This window comes from Gasterosteus aculeatus, chromosome 18 (assembly GCF_964276395.1).
Source record: "Gasterosteus aculeatus chromosome 18, fGasAcu3.hap1.1, whole genome shotgun sequence".
Lineage (NCBI taxonomy): Eukaryota > Metazoa > Chordata > Actinopteri > Perciformes > Gasterosteidae > Gasterosteus > Gasterosteus aculeatus.
The window spans coordinates 15216163-15238696 of record NC_135706.1 but is presented as its reverse complement, the minus strand read 5'-3'; the positions used below and the strand labels follow the sequence as shown (position 1 = coordinate 15238696).

General features: G+C 50.3%; 1 protein-coding gene across 4 annotated transcripts in view; it reads left to right on the top strand.

Moving 5' to 3' along the window:
• Window positions 1-22534, top strand: part of LOC120808129 (MAM domain-containing glycosylphosphatidylinositol anchor protein 2) — a 106680-nt gene that overhangs the window by 47053 nt on the left and 37093 nt on the right. For all 4 annotated transcript variants that reach the window (XM_078093622.1, XM_078093623.1, XM_078093621.1 and 1 more), the window contains exons 4-8: window positions 8462-8658; window positions 11280-11412; window positions 11512-11781; window positions 20511-20602; window positions 20691-20928. In XM_078093622.1, the coding sequence (XP_077949748.1) occupies window positions 8462-8658; window positions 11280-11412; window positions 11512-11781; window positions 20511-20602; window positions 20691-20928 (930 nt within the window). The remainder of the gene's footprint in view (window positions 1-8461; window positions 8659-11279; window positions 11413-11511; window positions 11782-20510; window positions 20603-20690; window positions 20929-22534) is intronic.

Here is a 22534-nt window from a genome sequence, read left to right as displayed (position 1 = left end):
CCCCGCACCGTAGATATCACTTTCCTGAAGCTTTTTCCCGCAGACCCTCACTGCTCCCTCCGATGTTTCTCACTACATTCCCTCAAAAGAAGGATTAGGAAAAGACAATAGCTGCTTTCTCCGTGTTCTCTGCAGCAGGACTCACTGCTCGCTGCTGCTGCAGAAGCCAGAGAATTCTAATGAGGATGCTGTGTGTGTGTGTGTGTGTGTGTGTGTGTGTGTGTGTGTGTTTGGCCTCGAGTCGGAGCTTGAGACATATTTTGGCAACGTCGGCGGCCGTGTAGATTTGAGACCGTGTGAGTGTGTCCAATTCCTGTGTGTGTGTATGTGTGTGTGTGTGTGCGTGCGTGGCTGCCCGTTGGGTTTCGGGCGCATGCTTATGCATGAACACGCTCTCCACCAGTGAGGTCCTGACTCACACACGCGTGTCAAAGGCTTAACTGGTCCTGGCATATACGCCTCCTCAGCTGCGCAGTGGCAGGCGGCGGGAGGCCGGCTCGGGGGGGGGGGGGGGGAACTGTGTCCTCTCGGTGTTTGCTTTCCGTCGACGGAGTTCATGGAGGAGCTCGGAGACCAAACGCCGGCTGATGGTGTTTGTTCAGCGGCCGTGCCGGCGTCCTTCTATCCAGTCGCTCGGTATAACTGCCGCTTCCTATCTCATCACGTGTCCAATTCGCGCCGCCCTCCTGCTGGGTGCCTCAGTAAATGTGTGTGCAGAGCGACAGAGATGGGGGGGGGGACTCTGAGTCACAGAAACAAGAAACTTGGAGATGAAAATAGAGTTTTCTGGGTACCATCGGCTCCTTCATACCGTGATTGAGTGGCTATATAGTGACCCGGTGATGAATGTGTGCAGCGTACAGAGGTCAGTGCGTCGATTGGGGGGGGAGGGGGGTTCAGTCGGGTGAAGCGGCTCAGTGCAGCAGTCTCAACCGGTGGATGAAGATATCACTGTTAAGTGGTGGACTTCCTCCTGGTTATATGCAATAAAGCTTTTACTCTGACAGTTTCATGGATAAAATAATGGATCGATCAATCCCCCCCCCCCCCCACTGGGCCACTCTTTAGATTTAGACCTTTTGATCCTATTCAAGGTCAGGGGGGGGGATTGAAGCATATCCCAGCATGCACTGGGTAAAAGCCAGGAATACCCCGGGTGGCACTAACATTCCCAACCCAAGGTGCTTTAGATTTAATTGACACATCGCTAAGCCCCGCCCCCACTGCTACCCTGTTAAGGCATCACAATGCCACTCGCTGAGCTGCATGAAAACACACATCGGCTTTCTGTTTTCATGGGAAAACAAATGGGAAGGAGCATCGGGGGGTGGGGGGGGGGGGGGGGGGGGGTGGAGGCGAGGGGGGTAAAAATGCATCAAACCGATTCCGCAGTAAAAGCAGGTTAAGAAGACAACGCTAAAAGGCCACACGGAAGGTCATGAATGATCACTGTAACAACCGTTTGAATGTGCAGACATTCGGCGCACCTTCAGCAGCTAGCGTAGCATAGAATGCTAAATATTCCAACTGCTTCTTGAGCTGTGAAAAGAAACAAACGTCAGGGTGAGAAATAAAACAACTCGTAACAATTGTATTACAATTTAAGCTCTTCTTGGAGGTGTTTTGCTGGAAAGCCTCTTGACACCTCAGAGCGATCTGATCTCCTGAGACGAGCTGATGTATTATGCAGACTTCTTAAAAGATCCCATAATGCACGCGGACAAAGATGTATGCGCGGCTGCTGGTAAGTGCTTTTGGATGTAAATGACCTGCTGTGATGAATGGTGTGATACGACCACGGTGAGTTATCTGAGCCTTGTTTGAATCAGGACGGAATGAATCAGCACATTATGTGTACATTATGTAAATGTTTGCCGGTTTGGTTAATGGAGGTAAAGGCGGCCCAGGACTGCCCATTACTCTTTCAAGGACTTGCACCGGGGAGGGGCCCTTAATCAGAGCAGTGGAGTCAGCCTCGGTTTTCTTCCCCCATCAGGAGCTTAAAGTGTGCGAGTGTGTTTGTGTCGAGTATGCTAATGTGATAATCGTGTGCACAATTTCACTCTTATCTGCCGGTTTGTTCTTTAACATTTTCTTTCTCTCCGGGAGAGAAAAAGGCCGCGGCTGATGTGCTGACTGCCAGCTATTATTTATCTTTCCGCCAGTGTGTTTGGATAAACGCCACAAAATCCAGATTACAACATCAGTCAATACGGTGAGAATCATGGGAAATATTGAAGATACGGAGCTTGGGTTCTGCTATTTATACAACACGACTGTCTTGAAGTATTTAAAAAGTAAGAATACATAAGAAGTTTCTCAAAGGTAGAGGGCAGAAATGTGTGAATATTATTGTCAAAACTAATCAATATCATGCAGAGCGTTGGTTTTGTGATAATACCAAAGTACAACCTGGATATTTTTGAGTGGGATTTGTCGTGACGGAAACGATAACGAGCAGCAGTAACAAATGAATTAATTGTAACTGCAGAACGCTGCATTGAAGGCGTTACTATCTGTGACGTCCATCACCAACCGTCAAGCATCGCTTAGCCAAAGGGTCTAGTTGGATAAAAAGGCCCAATGGAGCAGGACTCTTCATGCATTGTGTAATGTTCACACCTGCTGGTACGGGACGAGCTCCCCGCTTCAACGCAAGTTGTGTCGTGTCCCCCCCCCCGGCCCCCCGGCTTGTTGTCGAGAACAAATAATGAACACAGTGCTTTGCTGTTTACTTGGACACAACAACACAATAAATTCCTGTTAAGCCCCAAACAGAAACACAACCGAGGGTTCAGCTGCAGCAAAGGGTGCAACAGTGGCACCCGGCAGCAAAAGTGGCGCTGCAGGTCACCTGCCGCACGGTGGCCCCGCCCACCCGCCGCTCCGCACAGCTCCAGTGCGCGCTTATTAACATTTAACTGTCCGGACGCGGCGTGTGAAGTAGATTGGACGGACGGTTTCGTGAGATGCGCTCGACACGAGGCCACTAACAAACCCGACTGAGATTTCTCGCTTCGGAGGTTCGGGCTTTTGGCGTCGGCATGCAGCAAAGACGGCGCTCGGGTTGGCGTTGTGGCCGAATCAAACGGAGGAGATTGGTCGTTAGGCCAGAAGAACTGAGTCACGTTGCTCTCGCTCCGCCGCCCAACTCTTAATGGTGGGTTTCTAGGTGGTGCTTTTCAGATCGGCGCTCTGTGTCCTGCGGAGATGAATTAGAGAGGACATGAGCTGAGGCAGACGCCGCCGTCTGAGGGCGAGGATGAAGAGGAGACTTCATTACTCCTCACCCTGTAACACACACACACACACAGGGTAGAACTGGGCCTCATTATTTCCTCATCTCCATCACTGGGAGGAAGTGACGGGTTGCAGGCTCTGCTGTTAGGCTGCTGACGTCTGCTCCTTCATTTATCACACATATTGTCCACGTGTTCACACACACACGCACGCACACACACACGCACACACACGTGGGACTCGCACACACACACACACACAGACAGCGTTCCTCCAAAGACGGCGTAATTCACTCCCCTCCACACACATCACCACGCATACAGCAGCAGCTTCCCGTTGTCACGACAACATTGTCGGTTTGGGCTACGCTGCTAGCAACATTGTAGCAACAGTGGGTTAGGGTTAGGGTTAGGGCTAACCCTAACCCTAACCCTAACCCTCCCCAACTGGGAGGGGAGGGGGGGGGTTGTTGCCATTTACAAACCTTTACCCAACTTGTATAAACTCCCCCTTAGGGAGAAAAAAGGAGCCGTTATAAACCCCCTTTGCAGTTTATCCAAACAGTTCCAAACTTTGGATACTAGAGGCGTTATGGTGAGTTGTGTAACTCACATCAGACACACACACACACACAGCCACCTAAACCTCCTCGGGATGTTCATCCGTTTTCTGCGGATGCGGCCGGAACAAAAACAGTCATTCATTCCCTCCGTTCGGATTTGATGTATTACAGGAGCAGCCAATTGCTTCTGTTTTTAACGTTTGCACGTTGTTATCGCTCGTTCAATGCTTTCGCTTTAAGTGCTACAATTGAAATAATTTGTATTGATAGTGCGCAGCGAGTGGCTTAAACGCATTTCACAATAGAGATTAGGAAATGGAGAGCATGACCTGTGTGAGCAGACTCTCAATCTGAATTTCATAACAACATGTCCCAATGAATGAATTACTGTTGCTTTTAATCAACAGGATATTTGGTCCAAATCACATTTGTGGCATTAAAACAGACATTGATTTGTACTTACAGTACATCTACATCTGTGTTTGGAAGGTTCTTGGTCAACTTAAAGCAGCAGTTCTGTTTTATCACTGAACCTGTATTAATACCATTGGTGTTCATCTTGTCATTGACTGGAAGCCGTAGCAACAAAGGGATTAGATATATTACTAATTAATTAATGTAAAACACTTTCATAATTGATCGTCGAATGTCACGCTGAGACGTTCTGTCCCCCCACGTCTCCCTCCTCCCCAACAGCACACGGAGCTGCTTACGTTTTCTCGTTTGTCTCAAAGACGGATATTAAGTTCACTGCGATCTCTCCGCTATACCGATGCATCACGCCCCCCCCCCCCCCTCTCCCCCTGGAGCTGGTTATTGTCGAGTGTAGCCATGAGATGGAGGTCACTGGTTGCCACTGGGTTGAGAGATGAGGGGGGGGGGCGATATACCGACAGTTAATGACCTGCCGGATACACGCCTCCCAGCAGAGGTCGCCGCGTGAAATGACCCGCGTTGGTGAAATTCATTAAAGCCTCATTGCACAGCGTCTGGATGGTGTTTTGTCCGCGTTTACGCGTCGTCGTCACAGATGCAACATTAACATTACTCCCATGGGAAACATCTACTGCCCATTATCCCCTCGCTCATTTTTCAGAGGCTTCTGTTTAGAGGTATTTTTAAAGATCACACGTACTCCGGTATTTGCATGAGCGGTCGGAGAAAACAATTTTCCTATTAATGCTCGCTATTTATATCGAGGTGTCTGTTCATATTTTAGGATTTACTTCATAACCAGCGTTAAAAAAAAGAAGTCTTTAAAGTCTGTGAGGTCTTGAGGTCTTTAAGGTCTTTAAGGTCTTGAGGTCTTGAGGTCTTGAGGTCTTTAAGGTCTTTAAGGTCTTGAGGTCTTGAGGTCTTGAGGTCTTTAAGGTCTTTAAGGTCTTGAGGTCTTGAGGTCTTTAAGGTCTTTGAGGTCTTTAAGGTCTTGAGGTCTTTGAGGTCTTTAAGGTCTTTAAGGTCTTGAGGTCTTGAGGTCTTTGAGGTCTTTGAGGTCTTTGAGGTCTTTGAGGTCTTTAAGGTCTTTAAGGTCTTTAAGGTCTTGAGGTCTTGAGGTCTTTAAGGTCTTGAGGTCTTTGAGGTCTTTGAGGTCTTTAAGGTCTTGAGGTCTTGAGGTCTTTGAGGTGAGGTCATTCAGGCTGCCAAGTGATAACGTCCTCAATCACTTATTCCCACGTTTCTATTAAAGAAAAGAGGAAGAAGAGCAAGTCACCCTGTTATCACCGCCTCGTTCACGCCGCATCCAGAAAATAATTAAGAAGTTGACGCGTGCTCCCCCCCCCCCCCCCCCCCCCGGCCAGTGTGCCGTCCGTCGGCACACTGGTGAAAGCCAACGTCTCCGACATCCCCTGGCTGCTCTTCGGGGTCCGGGGGGCTCCCGCGGGTAACGGGTGGAGGGGCCCCTGTCGCTGTCGGCCGACCGCCGCGGAGCCCGATGGGTGTTCTCCACCCAGGTGACATCAAAGCTGAGGAAGAAGTGAAGGGAGTGAGACACCTGTGAGATACTGCGAAAGAGCAGCGCTGTGCGTGGGAGCGAGGTATTGGGTGGGTTTTTTGCGGTGGGGTGGGGGGGGAGCATGAAAGAAAGGGTAATGTTTGATGTGATAATGAAACACCTTCTTTAATCCCCGTGCTCCTTTTTCTTAAATCTGCAACACACACCGCTTTGTCGACAACGAACGTTTTTTGGGCGGCCCCTACGAGGAAGACATCTGCAATCTGAACGCTCTGCCTTTTGTTGCCCGGCGGGCGTCGTGAGCGGGCGCGAGCGCCGCGGGTTCGCTCGCTGGAGCGTCTGGCTGTTACGCGGGCAGATTTACCGGCCCGTGAACCCGTAAAACCTGCAATTACAAACCCCAACAAGTCGGGGCGCCGCGCCTTCCCTCTGGCCTCCGGGATTTAAGCTCCACTATCAGCCAAGCGTGACTCCAGAAGCTAATTGCACGAGAGTGACACACGCTCACGCTCGCACAACATCCTTACGGGAGGAGTGGGAGTGGAGGGGGGACGGGGGGGGACGGGGAGGGGGGACTGATGGCGGAAGTGGAATTTAGTTTGAAATTCATCAAATTTTAATCCGCTTGCGCGCATTTCCATATTTCCACATTTATTTCCTCACGCTCCCGGCGTCCGCTGCTTCTCGGCGTATCATTTCTCCGGCCCTGTTAATGTCTCACCTGCAACACACTTCCTGTCACCAGGAGAAGAAAAAAAAAGAGGGCGTCCTATCCGGTCCGATGTCAGTGCATCACTCCATTGCTGCCACGGTTGGTAAATTGCGTGTGTGAGACGGACGAGGGGAGGTGGGGGGGGAGATAAGATCCCTCTCTATAAGGAATCGGTGTATTTACTTAGCAATCTGCTCCTCGCAAACGCCGCGGCGATTGCTTCGTCTTCCCCCAAGTGTCGTCTCCCCTATCCCCGTGTTTCTCCTACACGCCACCCCCCGCCCCCAAAAGGTAATTGCTCTTACCTGGGACACCGTAATGGATCCTGGATGAAGTATTGACCGCCTCTAGATTTTGATTAAGGGGCTGCAGGGCAGGACGTGTCTCTAATGAAATTGAGGAATCAGCATTCCGCGGCTGGAGGCTGTGCATTGTGGCCCACGGGCGCCTTGATTAGGACCCCGATCCTCCTCAGATCCAGAGGAGAGGGCGCAGCCGGCGATGAACCGGCCCATGGAGAATACCTGCAGGCGGCGCGCCGAGTCCTCTCTCTGGAGGCTTTTTGTGATCGTTCGAAAAGATTCGGGTATTAATCTACTGTAAGCGGGTTTCGCGCTCTGCCGATCGCTCGAGCGTCCGCCTCGCCGCTCACTTCGCCCGACTCTCTCATTAACGCTCTTCGCCTCAAAAGGTCGGCCTTTATCGTTTGGAATTTAAGCGCCAGGGATAACTTGCATTATCTCGCCCTCTCCCTCGGATTGCCTCTTTGCTTGTGTTAAAAAAAAAAAAACCTGATTGCGTCGATGACTGAGATGAAAGGGTGGCAGCGGATCCCCGCGTTCCTCTGAGCGTGCAAATGGGAATAATCTAAAAGGGGGGCACGCTGAAAGACACCGCAGCCATGATGAACGCTATTTGCCGAGGCTTAATGCGATAGCCGGGTAAGATGATTAACTTTGAATCCATTTAATCAACCACAGGCGCGTTCTCAAATAGTCGAGCGTCGGGGGGGTGAAAGTCCCCTCGGGTCTCGTGGGGAAACGGGCAGAGAATCAGACGTGTCGCTGGATCAGAGAATCGGAGAGACGAGGCCCGGCCGAGCGCCATCCTGTGAAGCGGCGGGCACCAAATGCCATTTTGCGCCCGGTGTTTGTCGGCCTGGCAGCTCATCGGCTGGGGAGTCAATGCGCCCTTGGGCTGCGTCCCATTGACTTTTAAGTGGGTGGGCTTCACCCCCGCCTTCACACATCGACCCCTCCGGCTCCACACAATCAAGCCGGGTGATTGACTTATCGGATGAAGGTAAACGAGTAGGTTTGAATGTGGACGTGGAGGGACAGAAGTGACCCTTTCAATAGATTTGATTCAGTTTACATTGTCTTCCATCACACTCAGAGTGGGCGAGGTGGCTTAAGAGGGCAGGCGTCTCCAATTTGCTCTCTTGCGCCTCACATCTCTGGTAAAAAAATAATAAATAAATGACACAAAAACTAACATCACACCCGGTGATATTGGCGTATTATAAGATATTTCCTTTTCCGCTGCGTTAAGTCATTTTTAAATACGGTTGATGTTATATTTCTATAAACGTTGATGAGCGTTATCGTCTCTCCACAGGTGACACCAGTGTCCATTGCAGAATGTAAAGGATGTATCCGACTGCCAGTAGTGAGATTTATGCCTTATAAAAAGTGTTTTACCAAGCAGATGGATTAAAAAAAAAACTTTATTACGAGGCTTTATCCTCGTAACGCATACAATGTTTTTCTCTGAATATTTAAACTATTTCCCTGACATGTGGCACGTGTGAGCCTGAGCATCTCATCCAAAGGTTTATAAATGAATCATAATTGCATTTGTCATTGAGGAATAGGAGCCACGCGCACACATCCAGATGCTGTTTGCTTGTCAGTGGTGCCACAGATGTCCGGGTCGGTCTGTGCCGTGTCCGTCCGAGTACAGTGTTCACCGATCGCCTCCTGCCGTCCCGCAGACCTCGAGGACCCGGTGGTGACGGTGCACCAGAGCATCGGAGAAGCCAAGGAGCAGTTCTACTACGAGAGGACGGTGTTCCTGCGCTGCGTGGCCAACTCCAACCCGCCCGTCCGCTACAGCTGGCACCGCGGGAGGGAGGTCCTGACGCAGGGCTCGGACAAGGGGGTGGAGATCTACGAGCCCTTTTTCACTCAGGTAAGTCACAGGCAACGCGGTGGGGGGGGGGAAGTAGCGAAGGCGGCAGAAAGAAAGATGTATTTGACTACTAAAGTCAAATCTAAAACTCGAGTGTCGAGAGGACGCAGGAGGATGCAGGAGGATGCAGGAGGATGCAGGAGGATGCAGGAGGATGCAGGAGGACGCAGGAGGACGCCGCCATAATGAGCTTTTGAAGGCATCGCCTCCAAATCCGCTGATGCTGTTTCGGAGAGAACGTACGCCTCGTACATTATTGAGCGATGCTCTCGTGACCGGTGGCCTCCTCCGGCGCGGCGCCGAAGAAAAGGGGGAGGGGCGGCAGAGCAAACGCTTTGCTGCAAATAGATTTAAGTAGCAGAACAAGTTTAGAATGTACGAGCGAGATCAAACGCGTGCGACGCGGCGCTCTCTCACCGCGAGAGGCCGCTTGTATTCCCATTGCTCGTTTCTCTGTGAACTTTGAACTTTAGAACTATTGCCGCTGCTTTTGTGAGCAAAGTACTTTTTGTGCGCTTGGAAAAAAAACGCCGATGATCCCTGAAAGTTCAGCAAAACTATTTTGATAAAAAAGGTCTTTCCACGATCACCAATGTTCTGCACAAAGGACTGAGACACTAAGTGTGTAAATGCTGCACCTTTCATCAGCCGTCCTAAGACAGTAAGAAGTGCAATAATAGAACGCATTCAATCCCCGGAGCCGCAGTCATCACCCGTATGAATGCAGTACCACTTTCAATAACCCGGCTTCACAAAGTTAATGCATGTGGAGAAATGGATCGGGTTCACAATCCAGTTCCATCATTTGTGGATTTTCTGTGCAATTTGGAAAAAGCGAAACTTTTCCTCTAAAAGGAACCAAACGCTTACAGCAAAGAACTGATTGAGCCCGCTGTGTCACCAGCGGGGGAACTGCAGTTTGTTTTAATTGATGTAGTGAAATCTAATTTCTTAACAAAAGGGAGAAAGACATACGAGGGAGGAGAAGTGGGATTGATGTCTGTGCCAAATGGAGAAAGATGGCCGGGGACTAATGGAGAGGCTGAAGGAGGCTGAAGGAGGCTGAAGGAGGCTGGAGGAGCCGTGGAACCGGGCCTCATCAAACACTCTCTTCCTCCTGCATCCTGCTCTGCGTACCTCTTACCTCATCCCCCTTCATCCCGCCCTCCATCACTTAAAATATGAGCGAGACCCCGAACCCCGAGATAAGACGTGACGGTCCAACCACGAATAAATCCTGACCAGGCTCTTTAATTTGCTCCTATAAATGGGCGGTTGCATTATTTTTCACCAAAAATGTCTAAACTGCACCTGAAGCTCCGTTGTGACGTTGTGGCAATTTGTTAAATTAAGAGCGTCTCTGTGCATTCCTCCCTCGGTTATGCTTCATTCCCGTGCATGTAGTTTTATATTCACACTGACACGGTAGAAATGCAGAGGTTTCGCGCCGTGAACGAGGCGAGGTCCGGACCGGTGCTTCCTGTCCTTTCTCCTGCTCCTCTCTCACCACAAAGCGCCAAAGATCATCAAATCCCTGACGGAGCCGCTTCTCCTCCCTCGTCGGATCCGAGGTCGTTTTCCTGCGCTGTGATGTTCCGTTTCGCCGCGTTGCTCACCCTTGACGAAGTAACCGGTTAGAAACGCACCGCTCGTCACCCAGCCGAGGCAATCGGCGCGTTTTTCTACGGCTCTTTTGTTCGGCTCCCTCACTCATTTCCTCGGCCTCATGAAGTCAAGTTCGTAGTTTTCCTTCCGCCGGCCTAAAATGTGCATCTTTATCCTTTATTGCCATGGCTTCTTTTAGTGGATCAACCCGAGAGGTTTTCACCTGACAGGGCCTTTCAGGGCCTTGTGAGTTCCGATCTTTTCACTCAATATTGCGATCAAATCCCGCAGTCCAATTCGGATTCACGTGTTTGTCCTTTCCATTCATTCTCTGCCCCTTTGCAGCCTTCTAAAAAGATTTCCCCTCCCTGCAGCGAGTAAAGCTTGAACTTCCTGATCTCCCAGGCAGCGTTGACAGAGAAAGAGCTTCTTATCTAATACAATTAATTCATGCACGAGGCTCATTGGATGTGGACGACGCGAGTGACGGGCCGTGTTGTGCGGTTCGACTTTAATCAGTTTAAAGGCGGCCTGGATCAAAAGGTCCCTCCTCCTCACCGCCTCTCGGGGGGGGGCGGGGCTCCTGGTCGACGGGGCACAGCCGGAATCAAACGCACATTCACGAGTGAGATGGCCGTTCCTGTGGAGCGAGCCCCCCCCCCCCCACACCCCCCGCTGAGCCCATCCGCGCCGCCGCGGCTGAGCGATGAAAGCGCTGCAGGCCCGGAAAATAATCCACACGATGGTATTAAGCAAACCCGACACATTTATTCCCTTTTAAAACCAACGGCATCGCATGTTTATACAGAGTCCTCTCGGCTCTGCAGCCTTTCCTTCTCGTTTTGGGCTTCATTAAAACTGCTTCCATATTCATCTCTCTGACCTTCCTGTGGAGGTGTTTGGCCTTTCGGCGTCCCCGACCCGTCGCCTGGTTTCCTGCGTCTCCTCAACTCCATTTTGTGGCTGTTTTTTTTGCACACATTTGCACACCAGTGTTGGTTTGATCCGAGCTGCAGGGGGAAACGAAGATTCTGAAGCTGAAGAACCTGCGTCCTCAGGACTACGCCAACTACAGCTGCGTGGCCTCCGTCCGAAATGTGTGCGGCATCCCCGACCGCAGCGTGATCTTCAGACTCACCAACAAGACAGGTACTTCCTCCATTGGGGTTCCATGATCGCGCACCGGAATCACCGCGTGCATCGGCAGATAAAAAGCCGATTTCCACCCCCGCTCTTCCTCCTCCGCAGCCTCGCCGTCCATCAAGCTGCTGGTGGAGGATCCCATCGTGGTCAACCCTGGCCAGACGGTGTCCCTGGTGTGCATCACCACGGGGGGCGAGCCGCCCCCCCTCCTCACCTGGATCAGCAGCAATGACAGCCTGCCGCAGAGGAGCGTGGTGAAGGGGGGCACGCTCACCCTGCCGGCCATCACCTCGGACGAGGCGGGGGTCTACAGCTGCGTGGCCAGCAACAACGTGGGCAACCCGGCCAAGAAGTCCACCACCATCGTGGTGCGAGGTGAGGAGACGTTAATTAATTGAGAGATATACATGGAGTGCAAAAACAGATCGTGGTGACATGAATGCCGGATTCAAGGGTCATGTATTGGCAACGCGCGACAAAGGGTTCCACTAGTTGTCGCCTGTTTGCTACACAAAGAGAGCAGAATCTGTCCAGTATTGCTGCGTTTTTTAGAATTTGCATCGCGAGAAATGTGGATCGCAGCAGGAAAAGAATTCACTTTGCAGCTGATGCAGCCGCCATCGTAACTAATTATGAATGAATGCATGAATAATTATGTTTGGGCACCAAAGCGACTCCATGAATGGCTTCCAGTTTGGATCTTTTGGGGAAACACGCATAGAAACAAAACCAAAAGTTTTATGGAATTTCAAAATTAAAGACATGATTACTAAATTATTAAAAAACTCCACTAAAAGCATTATTAGTAATATTAAATATTTGTGTTGCACAATCTCTTGATTCCTCAATAATATATTGTTTCAATAGGATTGTTCAATTTTTTAAAAATTCTAAAGGATAAACCCTAAATGATACGGTTGATTTAAATTATATGCCCAGGGCTTCAAACATAGGTTCTTTCCGACGATGTTGTAACTTGGAATAATAATTGGAAACAATGTTATTTTCTTCTTTACTTTATCCCTTTTGATTAAGCACCTGATTGAGGTTTGCTCGTATGGATTTAACATGATTGCATCCACAGAGGTGCAGCGTGTCCTTCAGATTGCGCTCACACAGTTTGACCTTACAAACACGCCGAGCATCAGATCTCGCTGTCGGCGCTGCTCCGGCTACTTTAAGAACCACGAGGAGAAACCAGTGTCAAACCATTGGTTAAAGAGCACCAGTTAAACCAGGGCGGCGTGGCGAGAGCCCTCTGCCTCCTGTAGTAGTAGTTCCGCTGTAGCTCGTTGCAGAAATGTCCCGCCTGTCTTCACATTGGGACATTAGGAGAGAGAGACACAATGTGTGTCCTTTGGACGCCTCAAACGTCACATGACGTGTCGTCATAACACCGAAGGTTTAATCTCAAAACGTGACGCGTGATTGACAATAGTGCGGCTTATTTATGCAACACTTAAAACCAAACCAACGCAGATCACTTTTCCTCTGACTGCGGTTCTTTTCCATCGCCCCCCCCCCCCCCCCCCCCCCCCACCGTTGCTCTCGTCCACTTTCCATGCGAGGCGCTGCGCATCCTGGACGGGCGATCTGATTAATGTGGACACACGGGGGGCTTTTAGTCAACAGACACACGTCAACAAAGAGTGCAGCCGGGGTCAATGCTCCTGCAGGATATTTGGCCTCCTGTAAAGAGACGGTGCATGAGGAAATGAACTTTTTAAAATTGACTGGTGTTACTAAGCCGGAGGATTAAGGCTGCTGTGTGACTGGGCTTTGGTCTGTGACATAACAGGGGCCCCCCGGTGCCCCGAATGGGAGACTGCAGGAACCACTTGGCGGTAAATAAAAGGTTGCATTAATTAGTGAAAGCCTTGCGAGCAATAAAGCATTCACGGGAGGACCCCCCCCCCCACAAACACACACACACACAAACACACACATACACACACACAGAGAAAAGGAATCACATCGTTTCATCTTAGAGATTAATCCACAGCTCCATCATCAGGTCGTCAGCCTGTTTGGAAGCATTTATTCATGCAGCCGGGATGGAAATCATGATGGTTACAGGATGGTTACTGCGTTGTGCAAGTGCTCATGTAGTTGAGCACTTTGGAATTGAGAGGATCAGGTGCCATAAATATCACACCCTCACTGATGTGTCGCACATCTGGAACGGACAATGTCCCACGGGACCCAATATCATCCAAAGTGTCTGTACTCAAAGGTCAAAAGGACTAATATGCATTTTTCTGTGGATTCTGTATTCAGTACCAGTCAAATATTTAATCAATGTATTTGTTGGGTTAAGATTTTGATTTGGAACCTTCAGTCGACCGTCGATGAGCCCCTGATACGCTCATTAAGGCCCGAACGCCGCCACCAACCATCGTTTAAACAAAAGGCAGTAAGACGAGACGCGGACTAAACAGAGTAAATACATTTGGAGTGAAAACAAACTTGTGAGTCGAAGCAAATCAAGGATCGATAAAAGAAGAAAATAAATTGGCAGCATTCTCACGAGATGGATGAACAGACGCAGCAGTGGGATCAATAGTTAGAGAACTCAAGCGTGACGGCGTGACGGCGGCTAATTAATCAGCAGGAAAAACTCAGCGCATTTACATCGCACGTCATTCGGAGACGTCGATTATCAAAACCAATTAGACACGACCGCACGAGGAAGACGCTCCGGAGTCCGACTACACATCAAGACGAATTTAGGACCAGGAACAGTCAAACGCGCCGCTGATTTCGACCTATTTTTGGGGGCCGACGAGGCAAACGCACAGGCAAAGGGAGCTTTTTGGATCCACGCGACGCGTGCGTTAATAAACCGCATCGTCTACAGAAGTGTATGATGTATGTACGTGTGTGTGTGTGTGTTACATTTATGCATCACATTGTGGCTTTTATTCTTAATTAATTCTCACCGGGTAGGAATTAAGCACCGATATTGAGCTTTGTTCTCCTGTAAATCTCCCAAGTTGCGTCTTCGCCACGTCGGCTCGTTTTTTTTAATTAGAATCACTCGTATTTGCCCATGAAAATTGTGTGTTTCTTTTAATTGTCTTCGACGAGAGTTTCAGCGCCGTCGCTCCACTGGCAACTTCCTGCAGTTGTGGTACTTTGAAGTGAGGAGAAGAGGGGAACTGAACGGGGTTAAGCCCGGCTCCAGGCCACAGGACTTTAGTGGCTGTTTGCTTGTTTGTGGACGTGGAGTGTGTGTGTGTGTGTGTGTGTGTGTGTGTGTGTGTGTGTGTGTGTGTGTGTTTGCAGAGAAGAGAGGTGAAAGTACTTCTGTTCACAAAACATTTTCTTCACAAAAATCCCGACTGCGGGCCACAAAATGAATAGAAATGAACGCTCTGCTAATTGCTGAAGCACGTGTGGCGACGAAGAGCTGCTGTTCCTCATAATTTGCAGGCGTCTGCATGTGTGGCTGCCATTTAATATTCGTGTTTGCGCGCCGCGCGTGTTGATTCGGTTCCTCTCCACGGAGTTAATTGTGCGTGTTTTGCAAGGTCATCCTGTGGCCTCATTGCTGCAGAGCTCGTTCAACCAGTCCTTGAGAAGCCCCCCTCAAACCGCCGCTGCCATCGGGGGCTGTGTGTGTGTGTGTGTGTGTGTGTGTGTGTGTGTGTGTGTGTGTGTGTGTGTGTGTGTGTGTGTGTGTGTGTGTGGAAACCCACATCTCTCCCCAGCAGATGGTCGTGTCTCTGGACATATTGTCCCACCAGCCACACTTGCCTTCCAGGGCTTGGCCGTCTCCAGCGCCGAACCAGCCCCCCACCCCCCACCGGATCCTTCTCATGGACCAAGGGTCCGCCTCGCGCCTTCGGATGCAGGTCGACACCCTGACTCCCCCCCCCCCCGGCCCACTTGAGTCCGTTCTGTCCTCCCATGTCCGCTGCGACGCGGTCTCCTCCGGCATTTTCTTCTCAACGTGTCCCCCCCCCCGCACACAGGCGAGCGTGTGTGCTTCCCGTCTTCCCGCTAAGCAATGACTCCCCCCTCTCGCCCCCCCTCCCTCCCACGCTCTGTGATGTAGAGAAATGAGCGCCGCTGTATCGAAGATTGAAAATCAAGCGCAGCCGTGTTGGCGTCGGATTTTCTCGACGATTCCCGCGGGGGCTCCTGATGAATTCAGGTGTGAAGCGTTCAAACCCGGAGACATCCATCACTGCGGCCCCAATCCACACTCAGTTACTCCCGAATTCTGCAAAAGCACAATATTTTTCAGTGTGAGCTTTCAGTGTGAGCCCCCCCCCCCCCCCCCCCCCCCCGACGTTTTATATCTAGACTGTTTGTTGGGGAGACAAACCTCCACGACGTGTCTGGGGAGGAAACCAGCCGTCAGCATGTGGATCAACATGTGAATGACCCTTGTCAAATTTGCTTTGGAATAAATTCAGGTTGGAGGCTGAATACATTTCCATTCATGAATGGCAGATCTGATGGCTGGGTGACCAGGAGCGGCGCGGGCGCGAATGTCTCCGTTGTCTTTGTGCGTTCGCCGCATGTGAATCCCGTTTGACGTAAATCAAAGCCGGGGGTTGAGAGCTGAACACTTGGGACTCATTTTTCGTCCTGCCACGGAATGGACGTGTAAAGGTGGACGTGTAAAGGTGGGTGTGATGTGTGGACGCAGGCGATAATGGGAAACAGGAAGGTGTTTGCAAAGCGAGCCGTGAATGGCGCCCAAACGCTCATGCTCCTTTTCTCGGTGTTTGACCTTGAGCCGCGGCGGTTAGAGAGGCCACGGGGGGGGGGGGGGGGCGGGACGAGATGAACCGGCGAGTGCAGCGCGGGATAATGACGCCGAAGTGGGAACCCGCAGAGAGGCGGGGAGGCTGCCGTTGGGAAACTCCATTTCTCCCGCAGTATGGCAGCGCGTGTGCGTGTGTGTGTGGATGCCATGGTGTCGTTGTCATTCTGGGCCTGCACACGCGTGTGTGTGTACTCACTAGGTCTGGGCTGCGTGTGCTTTTGCTCTGCTGAGAAGCTCCCCTGAGGTGCTATTGTAATCCTGCCGTGTGAGATGAAGAAGCCTCAACCGGGGCTTTTTTTTTCCCTTTGTGCAATTATCTGTGCTTTTCATGTCCAGGCCACCCGTTATTCTCCCAGGCCATTAACGCTACGGAGAGTCATGCGGTCTCTCTGCGGGGAAAAGCGCTTCGGTTTTGCGCTTTAAAAAAAACACAACAACCTGTAATTTGTTTGGTAATGACCCCAAAAAAGTGCCTTTTAAATATGAACTGTATTACCGTTGAACCGAATGCAATCTCATAGGCGAAAATGGGATGCAGGAGACGTCCGACCCACACAGACGCACCAGCAGAGGCTCCGTCTCTGCACTTTAGTTGTACCGAGGAGGAGGTTGCTCCTCTAAATGTCCCCACAGTGGATGTTTTACTGCTCGGCGTGTTGTCACAGGCCCGGGTTCAGTGACAGAAAGCTCCGATGGTGATAAAAGGAAACCCGCTTCCTAAATTCATCAATAATTCATGCGGAGGCTGTTTGCGCGCAGGTTGACTTGTGTTTTGTGCCGCGGCGGCTGTGATCCCGCCGATGTGTTTTTATTTTAACCGAGGCTTGATTTTTCTACACCGGAAGCCTGAGATGTGCGCGCGTTTTGAATTGTGCTCACTGCTGATTTCTCCGGACCAGCAGACGAGCTCCGGCCTGCCGTTACGATGTCGAGCTGCTGGAATCGTTCTGTTCCACGTGCAGCGCAAACACCGAAGAATGTTTGATCTTCTTCTCCTTTTGTTGCTTGGACAGAGATGCTTTTTCATTCCCGCCTGAGAACAGTTTTTTTATTCATTCTTCGCCTCTTAAAGGTCTGCATCGTATCACGCGCTCGGCCTTTTCCCCCCCGCGGCTCGCGATAACATCTGCAGCTGCAGTTTGCTCAGTCGGAGCAGCCACTGTGTACGGTTTACAGCGCGCCCACGAAAGCCCGCCGTCCGTGCTGCAAGTCCGCCGGCGGTGCAACCAAACCCCTCTGGGTGCAAAAGAAGTTGACTTGAGCACTTGACGGTTAAGTTGCCAAGAGGAGCACCGGGTTAAATAAGAGTGTGAGAATCGCCTAACTAAGCTGGAGAAACGTCTGCTCCTCGTCCTCCTCTGATGTCCTTCAGCGCGTTCGGGTCCTCGCTCCCCGTCCGCCCGCTGATGCCGCCTGCGATTGCCCCTAATTCCTAAAGACGTCCCCCCCGCGGTACCACGCGCGCGCGTGTGAGAAATGAATGATGTGGTGGAACCTGTAAGACAATATTCCTCCAGAGCAAATTGGAAAGTGGTGTTTTCCCCCGAGCAGACGCTGGTTAAACATTCATGTGACTTTTAGCCGTGATTTAGGAGTTGGTGCCGGTTAGGGTGATGTAGTGCACCGTCCCTCCTCCCTCCACAAAAGGCCTCTCAACCTTCCCCTTCTCACCTCGCTCTCGCCAGAGTCCCTTTTAAAATACCTCCAGTTTTTAGATCATCTGCCATGCATAAGCAAGCAGGCCCATTTTTAGCCGCTGCAGTGGTCCAGCAAAGTTTTGTACAAGCAGCGAAAGTAATGGCCACTTATCTCTCGTGTACACAAATGTATTCAATTTACTGAATACCTACTAGCTATTCAATATTTATGGCACGGTAAAATTGCAGCGGAGTAGGTTTGAATGCGGAGGAAGGTAGCGATTGTGAAATATGCATGAGTGCACATGCAGCACGGGCCATTCAGACGTGGGCTGCAGCTCTGAAAAGGGGGGGTGGGGGAGGTCGTAGCGAGAAGGAAGTGATGGAAACGTAGAGGGAAGAAAAAAAGAAAATCAGACGCTCCCGGTTTAAGAGAAATGAAGATCGGTGGTTGAGGAATCTGAATTTAAATCAAAAGCACTGGAGATTCTTTATTTTAATTGGTGTGTTTCCCTCCGAATCGTCCAAAGCGAAAAATACAAACCCAATTTCAAAAGATGTCAGTTGCAGACTTAATTTCTCTTGTCGATTGAAATAGATGTGACGTTCTGATGAGCACTTGGTATTTTGGTACGATCATAGATGGCGAAGTGTAGCGGACCTTCATCTGGGTGGACCTGTAAAGCAAAACGTTTATTTCCCGCTGTTGCTGCTTTAAACGCTGCAACAGAAAACATGGCGAACGAAATGTGACGTCGCTGTGACTCCAAACTCCCGTGAACACGCAGGGATTCCTGCACATTTCATACAAGTGTGATTCTAGAGGCGTTTAAAGACGAAACTTTTCTTCCAGCCCAATTTCTTCAGGTTGTAAAGAACCTTTATTCGCTAGTCTGAGTTTAAAAGGTCAGCAGAAATCAGTGAGCATTGAGCATGAAATGAAAATAATTACATTTTTGAGACATTTCTTGGTTGAAGAAAGGAACTGAAAAACTCTAAGACTGGAGTCGCAATATCGCTCCTCTATTTCTGCCCACTGGCTTTCTGTTAAATAAGTCAATATATGTAAGTATTACCTTTTTTAATAATTCATTCTTCTCCTCTTATTTTTTTTTTTAGCTCCATTTTGATCACTTGAAGCCCAGAAAGCTCTTAAGCAAACTTTACAATCAGAAGGTCCGTGCATTCATTTGGGTTCCTTCAGTCTGATTAGAAGCAGCAAAATGATGCAGCAGATGTTCACAGATGTGCGCAACGAAAAGGCCGACTGAGGTCAGTTCCCGCAGTCATTGGGGCGCATCTACGCAGAAACATCTTCTTGATTCGGCCCAAAGTTTGAGACGTGCCGTTCAGGAAGCACAAGTGGATTTAGAATTCAATTCAAACAGCAGCAACGAGTCAGGGATCATTTCAAGCTGCTGACCGGTTTCTCCTCCAAGCGGGACGTCCATCTCTGATGTTCCTCGGTTCCTCTGTGAAAAGGCTCTCATTGGCTGACGTGGCTGTTCGCAACAACCGTCTCTGCCGGCCCTTCCAGAGACGCTCGCTGGCTCGCTGGCCGCGTGCAGCTGTGCAGAGCGGAAACGTGGGCGTCGGGCGGCGCCTCGTGTTGTGTTCCATCCATAATCGATAAAGGTCACAGGCGCATTCTGCTTCCCATATTACGCTAATTGCCACCGCTTTGGAGAACGTAGCAGACACCAGAATGGGTGCAAATACTTTTGCAGCGAATGTGTGTGTGTGTGTGTGTGTGTGTGTGTGTGTGTGTGTGTGTGTTGACGTGATCCTGAGCTATTTGTTTCTGACACGTGTCAGAAAGGAGATGATCCGCCTGCCGCGGCTGATTTCAGACGCGAGGAGGAAGACCATGTGGAGCAGGCGGGCGTCAACGTGCAGCCTGGCAGGCGGCGCCATGTTTTGCACATTCAATTTCCTGTGTTTAAATCTGACACGCAGGTTTTGTTTTCATTTTCCTTTTACCAAACTGAATATGATAATGTCACTTGAGAATTGCTAGATGAAAAGATTTCCATGGTGATTTCCATACATGTTTTTTTTTTTTTTTTCCCGCTGAAGGATATGAATTGAACAGCCGGCGCCGGGTTTGGAACCAGAACGCCGTGCATTATAATGAAATCATCCTCTTTTTTTTTCTGCTCAGAGGAGCGATGCTTTGAAAATGGAGTTTGAAAACCAAATTGGATTAGAAATGGTGGAGAATTTGTGAGGTATCTCTTCAATTTCACAGTGTGTGTGTTTGTGTGCGAGTACGTGTAGGAGCCTTCAGTCTGCAGCCATCAATATTAATGTTGACTCAAAGCTTTGGTCCTCAAAACCAGCCTGCGATTCCGCATCAACAAAACTCAAAAACCTTCAGTTGTTGACTACGCATCGAGGTCTGCTCATCCTCTGGTGGTTTAATACCTGTTTTATGATCCTCCTCCACACCGAAGTGAAAAATGCATCTTAAGGGCGTTTGAAGTGTTTGAAAGCTGAGTGAGGCGGGTCGGGTTCGCCGTCTATTCACCGTTAAGTGTGGACATTGAGCAAAGTAGAATAAATCTATTCGAGGAATCCATAAGTTCCTGACTCTGGGATCAGCTTCGAGAAGCGGCAGCAGGATGAGCGGCGCGCTCGCAGAGGGAACGCGTGCAGATGTGAATCCAGTTGTTTTTTTTGTCTCCTCGCAGCTCTGAAAAAGGGACGGTTCTGGATCACCCCTGACCCCTACCACAACGACGACAACATCCAGATCGGACGCGAGGTCAAGATATCCTGTCAGGTACAGTTGCGGTGCCGGAGTACACACACACACACACACACACACACACACAGACACACAGAGTAACCGCGGTTGCTGAACGCGGCAGGTGGAGGCGACTCCGCCGGAGGAGCTGACGTTCGGCTGGCTGAAAAATGGCCGCGCGCTGCGGAGCTCGGAGCGAATGGTCATCACGCAGACGGACCCCGACATCTCGCCCGGCACCACCAACCTGGACATCATAGACCTCAAGTTCACCGACTTCGGCACGTACACCTGCGTGGCGGCGCTGAAGGGGGGGGGCATTCCCGAGATCAGCATCGACGTCAACATCTCGTCCACGACTGGTGAGCCTCACACCCCATCGCGTCACTGACGCGTCCACCCCCCGCCCCCCCGCCCCAACGCATACGGCGCCTCGCAGCTACGTCAGAGACTGAGGGTCACGTGGAAGGAAATGGGAAAAAAGGGGGCGGGGCTTGGGTGTGTTTTTTTTGCTACCAATCCTATCAGTTTTGATGTAGTTTGACTGTAATTGTATCCAGCCAGGTCTTCTAAGACGTCTCTTACATTGCATCCACTGCCTTTATGAACTTAGTGATTCGTGGTATTATTAAAATCAAGAGTTTGACACCTAAAACGGTGGACTGTAGTATAAAGTTCTACATGTTGATTGTAATGCAGCCATCAGGTTGTTGTGTGTAACGGACAGGAATGGTAGCAGAGATGTGAATTTTCCTTTTAAATGGTCCCTTCACCCAAATGTTTGGATGATTCACTGCTATCTCACCTCTCTTGTGGTATAACAGTGTACCATAACCGCCAAATTATCAAATATGAAGCCGATGAAGGCAAAACCATTACATTTAGTGTGTGTGTGGGATTTGGGTGAACTGACCCTTTACGTCTCGACGGGATACGATTTGGATCCGTCATCGAATTTGATTTATTGTGAAGCGAAGCCGACTCCATCAGTCCCACTAATCAGCGACTAAACCTCCATCGTCTTCCCCCGCGTGCCTGCAGCATGTTAACAACGCAACACACCCGTCGTCTGATCCGCATCGCTCCACTTTCCCGGCACGTCGAGGAGCCTTTCCGCAGCATGCGCTCGATTCATCGGCGCTTTTGTAGTGAAATCATTCGATCTTTGAAAAGCATGTCGGCCTTTAAAGGACCGACTCCCTCACTTCCTGCAGGCTCCGCATTACTGGTGACAAAGTCACATCAAGTCCCGATGGGACGGGAACGGTGGATTTCTTTTTGTCTCCCTCGTAAGGTCCCATCGGAGGGCAGCGCACGCGAGGTAGCCGCCATGGCTCCGCCGGCCCGCGGACGCCCGCGGCCCCCGATCGACCTGCAGAGACGCGGCGATTGTCGGCCTCCTGCAGATGTCTGTTTGCTTTAATTCTTCCCGGCGTGTGTTCGGTCCTGATAAGTGACTTAAAGGTTGTGTGATATTTTGCGAATGGTGATTGGGTTCCTAGCGAGCTTCATTTCCCACTTTTCCACACACGCAAACTACTCGACAGGCACGTTTTCCCTTTCCTCAACTCGGTCTCGGCCGCCTGCACGCGCACACACCTCGCTGCCGCCGCCACAGCGAGGACATGAAAGCCGCGTGTCAACCTCGGGTGCATAATTACGTGTGAGATAATCCTTTGATAATCCCGGCGCTATAAAACGCTGCGATCAATCGCACCTGCCAAGATTGTTTCCTCATTATCTGGTAAGTAGTGCGCTCTTTTCTTCTGGAGTGCCTGGGTGACGGCGATGCATTAACGCAGACCCTTTAATGTTCAAATCAAGTCAAAAAAAAGCTGCTGTCTGACTGAGGAAATAAACGGGGAGATGGTTGACTCCTTTGTGATGGGAGGAAATGACGGATTTAGGCTTCGATGAAATTGCTTTTGGAGCTCTGGTTGTTGCCGTCAGCTATGCAGGTATAAAATA